The sequence below is a fragment of the Hipposideros armiger genome, unplaced genomic scaffold (assembly GCF_001890085.2).
Source record: "Hipposideros armiger isolate ML-2016 unplaced genomic scaffold, ASM189008v1 scaffold_93, whole genome shotgun sequence".
Classification (NCBI taxonomy): domain Eukaryota; kingdom Metazoa; phylum Chordata; class Mammalia; order Chiroptera; family Hipposideridae; genus Hipposideros; species Hipposideros armiger.
The window spans coordinates 1,421,341-1,428,521 of record NW_017731443.1 but is presented as its reverse complement, the minus strand read 5'-3'; the positions used below and the strand labels follow the sequence as shown (position 1 = coordinate 1,428,521).

The 7,181-nt window shown below is 52.8% G+C and overlaps 1 protein-coding gene across 1 annotated transcript in view; it reads right to left on the bottom strand.

Annotated features, from left to right (window-relative positions):
• Positions 1 to 6,279, bottom strand: part of CATSPER1 (cation channel sperm associated 1) — an 8,622-nt gene extending 2,343 nt beyond the window's left edge. Inside the window, exons 1-11 of the mRNA XM_019645183.1 lie at positions 6,213 to 6,279; positions 5,563 to 6,102; positions 4,352 to 4,564; positions 3,565 to 3,678; positions 3,208 to 3,367; positions 2,808 to 2,899; positions 2,533 to 2,676; positions 2,322 to 2,385; positions 2,074 to 2,146; positions 1,896 to 1,956; positions 579 to 654 (exon numbers count right to left, since the gene is read on the bottom strand). Coding sequence (XP_019500728.1) covers positions 579 to 654; positions 1,896 to 1,956; positions 2,074 to 2,146; positions 2,322 to 2,385; positions 2,533 to 2,676; positions 2,808 to 2,899; positions 3,208 to 3,367; positions 3,565 to 3,678; positions 4,352 to 4,564; positions 5,563 to 6,102; positions 6,213 to 6,279 — 1,604 coding nt within the window. The remainder of the gene's footprint in view (positions 1 to 578; positions 655 to 1,895; positions 1,957 to 2,073; positions 2,147 to 2,321; positions 2,386 to 2,532; positions 2,677 to 2,807; positions 2,900 to 3,207; positions 3,368 to 3,564; positions 3,679 to 4,351; positions 4,565 to 5,562; positions 6,103 to 6,212) is intronic.
• Positions 6,280 to 7,181: the final 902 nt, after the last annotated feature.

Here is a 7,181-nt window from a genome sequence, read left to right as displayed (position 1 = left end):
TAGGCTGCAGCCCCTGCTGCAATGGGCTGTCATAAGCTACTATGAAAGGCCGGCAGCCAGTGTGAGCAGCCGGTAGCTGACATGAGCTGCCAAGAGCCGCCGTGAGTGGCCGTCCAGAGGCCGGTGACCAATCTGCCTCACCCGGGAAGAGCGCAATGACAATACCAACATGGGCCAGTGAAGTGACGTCCTCCACAACTAGGCTGAAGAACAAAAGGACAGCAATTTGTCTGTTCCCCTTCCCCCAATTCCCCAATAAAATCTTAAAAAAAAAAAGATGAGTAGAACCATTGCTCCTCTAGGACTTCTCAGCCGCCCCTGCCCTTGGCTCTTGGCCTCAGAGGGCCTCTCACGGCCCTTTAGGAGCTACTGGTGGGATTTCTCGGTGGCACAAGATAACTCTTGGTGAGCAGAAGCCACTTATGTTCTCCATGTCTTAGTCACAGACTGCATAAACCTTGGTACTCCACCCCGCTTCCAGAGAGGTGGGCAATGTTCCTTTCCCTGCAAACGCACAAGTTAGGCTTCCAGAACTCTCCCTTTAGGCACAAGGCCTCCCTCCCTTCAGGTCTCCTTACTTCTCAGTCATGGTCCCAAATTTTTTCTCGATGAGGTGCTTGTGTTTAGTGTGTTCACTCATCACCTCTTCAGGCTCTGGGTGTAGAGAAAGAAGGGGGAGGTCAAGGAGATGCCTGATTGAAAGGGGGTGCAGGAAACCCAATGTGTTATGGAGATATTCAAACAGAGGCTAGCAAATTTTTGTCCAGGATGCCCTTGAAGAGGTTGCTTCTCCAGGCGTGAAGTGTGTAGCAGTTTTGTTTGTTCATTTGCCTGTCCAACATCCAATCCCTCTTCCTCTGGTGACAGTCTTCCAATTTTCCTACCCCTTTTAGGTCCATGCTGATTAGCTGGGGTTGACTCCACCCCAGCTCCAAGGATATGTGACTCAGGCCTGGCCAATCGAAACAGCTTTTTGGGGGGTTGGGGTGGGGGCCTACGGTGGTTGGTTCAGAAATAGGCATGTGATCAATTGGAACAAAGGAGACTCATTTCTGGGACTTTGTTGGAACTTCTGGGAGAAGAGGGACTCTGCTGGGAGTTCCAGGGATGGCTAAACTATGAGGATTTGGGATTGGAGTTGCAGATGGCCGTTTTACCAGCACAGGGAGCTGCTGCCCTAAAGCACAAAACCATGTAGAGGGCTACAGAGCAGGGAGATGGAAGGAGACCAAATCAGACCATCATTCAAGTCCTGGATCCAGCCATTCCCCAAAGCCCATGCACCCTCAATTTGCTAAGTAATTTGAATCAATGAATTCCTCTTTTTGCTTAAGTCTTTTTGCAGTGAGTGTCCGTGATGAAGAGGGCAGGTGAAGGACCAGGTGACCCCTGAGGACCCTTAGTCCTATGGTGTTAAAGATCCTAAGAGCAGGATTCTGGGGCTCAGATTCTAAAGTTCTGAAGATCGTTAAGCAGGAAGCAAAGCAATTGGCTCAAAATCAATTCACCAAGAAAGTCAGGTGTGTAAAAATGAACACGTACAGGAAACTTCATTTTTGTAGTCTCTCAATTCACTTGGAGTGACTCTGGATAAGTGTGTATATGACCTTGACAAACCCCTCAAAATCAGTCGAAACCATCCCATGTAAAACCACTTCTATAAACTTTATAGGTTATTAACAGAAAGGGGTGTTTGGGGAATCATAATTTGGCTAATTAGTCGTTTTGCCAGTGGGTGTTTCAAGAATTGGCTATCAGTTTAATTGGCTTTTAGAGAATTGTCGTAGTGCCCTTTGGATCAAAGTTCTAAGCTCCGAAAGTTCTCCTGAGTCTCAGACTCTAAAACTGAGCCTGAAATCCTTTGTTTGACTGTGGAAGGAGAGGAGGGCTGATACCTGCTCTGTTGAGCTCCGTCAGCGAGTCATCCAGCAGCTTCTCATGGATCCGGGCAGCCTTCTGAGAAGAGGAGGCCTTGGTCCTGTCAGAGTCCCATGCCTGCCCGTCCCTGGAGCAGCCTCTGTGCCCCCTCCTCTGTTTCCCTGGATTGGTCTACCTGCCCCCTGCCCTCGGTACCTCCTGCTTCACTTTCTCCAGGCCTTTGAGCAGTGCCATCTGGAAGTTATCCACCAGGACGGCAATCACTAGGCTGGAGGTGGGGGCACAGTGGGGTGCTCTCAAGGAGGAGGCTGCGGGAGAGGCCCTGCACCCTTCTCTGGGTTCATTGTGGCATGACCAGGGTGAGAGGGCTGGGGAGAGGCTGCCCAGGGGTTGGTGGGGGAGGGGAGTGAAGCTGGGGAGCAGAGCAGGGGCGGGGTCCTTACTTGAGGAAGATGAAGTACTGGATGATGATGTAAATCATGAGAATGGGTATGATGTACCAGGCGCCTGGGAAAGAAGGGGTCGTTCCAGCTGGGAGTTCCTTGCCGGCCCTTACCTCACGGCTGCCAGCAAGCATCAGAAGCCCCACTTTACAGATGGGGTAACTGAGCCCCCAGGGTCTGTCCACCCAGCCAGCCTAGGGGCCTTCCCCACCCTGGGCTCGGCTGTCCAGGTAGATGAGGGACCAGTCGTCCAGGGTGAGCAAGGTGAAGAGGGTGAAGATGGTGGTGAAGATGTTCTGGAAGCGCTTGGGGTCAGAATGGCGGAACAGTGCCCGGAGCACCACAGAGAAGAGGACTGGCTGTTCAGGGCCAAACCAGGCTCCCAGGGCCCATTTTACCATGTCCCCCTGCCCCTGTTCCCTGATGCCCCCCACCAACAGCACCTCAGACTCCCACCCCAGTCCCCCCAACCCCAGCACAGGATACAGAGGCAGGTAAACATGAGGATGAGGATGGCGGTGATGGACGGCAAGGACCGCACCAGGGTCCCAGCCACTTCCTGGAGACTGGTCAGGAAGCTGTGGGCAGAGGTTGGGAGGGAGGCGGAGTCAGCATGGGCGGAGGCCTGTGTCCAGGTGCCAGAGCTGGCGCTGAAGGCAGGAGGTCTCCCTGATTTGCTAGTGACTTAGAAGAGTCCAAGCCCCTCTCTGGAAAATGAAGAGAATGATCAGCTGGAAGCTTATCGGAAGCGGGCTGGAGTCTGCAACCTCCCCCTTCTCCATCCCTGGATCAGGTCACACACAGCACACTCCTTGGGAGTCCAGGCCTGTGTCCCCTCTTCCTTCAGAGTCCCCATACCGGGGTGGGCAGCTGTGGCCCAGCTGACCTGAGCCTCCGCAGGACCCGAATGGCCCTCAGGGCCCGCAGGCTCTTGAAGACCTTGAAGATCCGGACGACGCTTTGGTTGTAGACAGTACGCCTGAAGGTGCTGGAGTTGATCTGCATGAGCGTGAAGTCCAGCACAGCCATGACCATGATGAAGAAGTCTGAGGGCACAGGGCGCCTGAGTGTAAGGGGCTCCTTCCTGTCCAGGCCCCTAGCGCAGACCCACAGCCCTCCCAACGTCAACATCCCCTGCCCCTGGCCCCTTTTGTCCTCAGCCTCCCCTAGGCAGTTCGGTGGCTCCTACTACACACGCACACACGCATACACGCGCACACACACGCACCCCATCCCCACCCACCCAGTTTATTCCAGGAGTCAGAAAAATACTTGAATCCTAAAGCTGTGATCTTCAGCATAGCTTCCACCATGTAGACGCAGAGGAAAATGGAATCCAAGGCCACGAAGTACCACTCTGCAGGGACACCAGGGGCTTGCTCAAGAACCGGCCCCTCTCTCCTCCTCCCCACGGGAACCCCACACACAACCATTTAGGGAGATCCTGGCTCTGCCCACATGACTGTGTGTCTTAAGTGCTCTGTGCCTCGGTTTTCTTGTCTGTGAAACAGTGATAATAGTAGTCTGCCTAATAGTGTTTTCATGAGCACGAAAGGCATTTAACACAGTAAAATGCTTAAAATGGAGCCTGAACCGGTGCACATGCAAGAAACATCAGCCATTCTTCTTATCCTCTTCTCCTTAGTTTATGTCCTTTCCTTCACCCTGCTCCCCAGGGTTTTAGGGGCCATCTTCTCATAGTTTCCCCTCTTACCCCTTCCGGGACTCCTGGCTTTTCTAGCCCTCCCGGGTTCCCAGCACCCTTCCTGGGTAAAGCAGCATATTTAGAGCAGATGCGCCACCTTGTGGCTATATCTACAAACAGCACATCCTCTAGTTTAGCTGGCCTTTCGGTCTCGGGCTGGTTGACCTCAGCTATCTCTCTGAGCCTCATCTCTAATACTGGGCAATGTCATTTACTTCCCAGAGGTGAGCATCAAATAAGCTAAGTTATAGAAATCACCCGGCACTGAATCGGGCCAACAGGATCAAAACCCTTCTCCACATGAACTGGGCTCCCCAGCTCTTACCGCCCCGGACCTCGACTTCAGCGAAGGTCTGGGCCACAAGCATGACGGTGTTGAGGCAGACGACGAGGAAAATGAAGGCTTCGAAGATCAGAGACTCAGTCAGGTTCCTGAGCATTTTCCGGAAGCCCCAAAGGAGGTGGCTTAATTTTTCCCACAACCAACTGAAGCAGTCTACGCTGTGTGGCTTCTTGTGGGCTCTCTGGGCTCGGCCGGCTATAAGGGGCCAGAAAGTCAAATCTGTATGAGAGGAGGGCATGGGGATCCCAGGCCCTGCTCTCATGTTGGGTTGGGGTTCATCGTCATGCCTGCCTGCTTGCCTGCCATTCACTTACTAAGGTGCTTCTATGTTAGTCCGGCGTTGGTATTGGGGCCCAGGCCTGACCCCTTGAGTGGTAGATGCCAGCCTGTTTGGGATTTGGGGTCTGCTTGAGCACACCTTGAGGGCTCATGCTGCTACACTTCCATGCCTTTCTATACTTGCATGGAAACCCAATCCTCCTCACCACCCCATCCTCTGGGTAAACTCTCCCTCTCCCTTTAAGATTCTGCTGAAATACCTTTCCCTCTTGGGTGCCTTCCCTACCCCCATCCAATTAGACATTCACTCCTCGCTGCTTGTTCTTGAGACTGTTGCCATGTTTACTGAACTACCAAGGGCCAAGTTTGGTGGGTTGTGCACTAACAGCCAAGGTCTCTTCCTGCCCTCAAACAAGGCCCTCATTCAGGCACTGGTTCCCAGTCTCCGTCGTCAAGAGGCTCACAGGTTAGTGTGGAAAATGTGGGCAAACAGAATCCACAGTGTTAAGTGTTCTGACATGGAGGATAGGCCTCCATCACTGGGTGGTTTGGGATTGGATGGTTAAGTGACCACCCCCAGCCTTGGAGCCCCTTGAGGATAGGGTTAGTCTTCCCTGTGCTACTAGGGCCCAGGCAGTCCAGGTGCCCATATTAGACAAGACAAAATGTTTGAGAAGTGAACATGCAAATGAATAAAGCAGTGACCGAATGAACAAACAACTGATGGCCTAAAGAGGTACATAATTCAAGGAATAAAAGGTTGGATGATGAATGGTCAGGTGAGTGAACAGCCAACGGAATATACTTGCAGGCGAGAGTCAAGCCGCATGATCTGTGGAAGGTCAGTGTAGGGCCTGAGTTAGGTCTGGAATCTGGGCCAGGCAGTGGGAGTTGGAGGAGGGGCTAAGACTCACTTTTACGCTTCTGAAATTGCTCGTCTTCTTCAGTGCAGCTTCCCGAGGTTTTAGAGGAGGGATCCTGAGGATGGATTTTGCTGGAGCTCTGGGAGGCATGTGAGTGAACTGCACTGCGGGAACGAGTCCCGCTGAAGGACACGTTCCGCATGTGTGCCACACTAGGTTGGAGGCCTGCTGCATGAGAATAGGCTGAGCCAGCTCCGACCTTGCTGTGGGATTTGTGTGGGCCAGAGGCTTGAGAGTCGCCATGATGGTACTCCCCATAGCGCTGATCACTACGGAGGTAATCATGATGACGTGCCCCGTGGTGGTGCTCTCTTTGGTGGTCATTGCTGCGGTGGCCATGGTGGTGCTCACTGTGGTAGTGAGGCATGCCTTGAGGGTTGGACCCTTCATAGGAATTGTGGGAATAGGTCTCGCCATGATGAAGACGCCTTTTGTGGTGGTGGGCTTGATGGTGATGATGCCCACTGTCATCGTAAGCATCATAGTGATGGGGTCCATCGTGGTGATGTGCCTCACTGTCGTGGTAGGATTCTGTATGATGGTAAGGTTCATGGAGCACATTATGGTGGAAAACCTCCCTATGGTAGTGAGACCCACCATGGTGGTGGGGCCTACCATGGTGGTAGGACTTACTGAGGTACTGGGGCGCATCATGGTGGTCAGACTCACTATGGTGGTGAGCCCTATCGTGATGTCTCCTGTTACCATGGTGGTGATCATCATCAAAGTAGTCCTTATCATAGGAATGGTGGGAGAGGGCAGTGCCTTGAGAAGGATCCAGGGCAAAGGATGTGGACTGTTGGGCTCCACCATGATGTGGGGAGTGGTGGTGGTGGGGGGAGTGATGGGGATGGTGGGAGAAAGCATTGTCAGGGTAGTCTTGGAACTCACCAAGGTGGCAAGAATCACCATGATGATGGGTTATGCCATGATGGGACATGCCGTGACGGTGGGACACACCATGGCGATGGGACACACTGTGGTGATGGGACTTGTGGTGGCGTTGGACTCCACTATGGCTTGGCCTATGGTGTGGGGTTGATGAGCTGGGGTGAGAGAGCGCATCCAAATCACTGGTATTTTGAGCCTTTTCAGCCATCGAAGGTTGCTGCATGGCTCTGCTGGGAACCCTGGAACAAAAATAGCTCAAGACGTGGGCCCAATAGGCCTCTTCCTGGATTGCCCCTCTCACCTAAGCTGTGGCAGTGGGGCTTCTAGGAAAGCCTGACTCTTCCCATGGAATTCTCCCCTCTATGATGTCACCAGCAGGCCCCCTCCCAGGCCTAATTCTCGAATGTCTCCTACTCGGCAATAGTTCAGAATCAAGGATCATCATGTCTAACCTCTTCAATGTAAAAATAGGAAACCGAGGTTAAGAGAAGGGAAGAGAATGGTCCAAGGTGACCTAGCAGGTCAGTGGCAAAGCTGGACAAAGACATTCAGGATGACACCACAGGCCCTAGCAAGTTGCTTAGCCTTGTTGTTGGAAAGAACTTTAAAAGGCCGAGTGGTCCAATCCCTAGTCCCACCTAGATACCAGTTGGCTCTGGTTTTCAAACTGCCTGACTCCACTGTAAGTAGGTGTGTGATCTTGGTTTAGTTGCTTAATC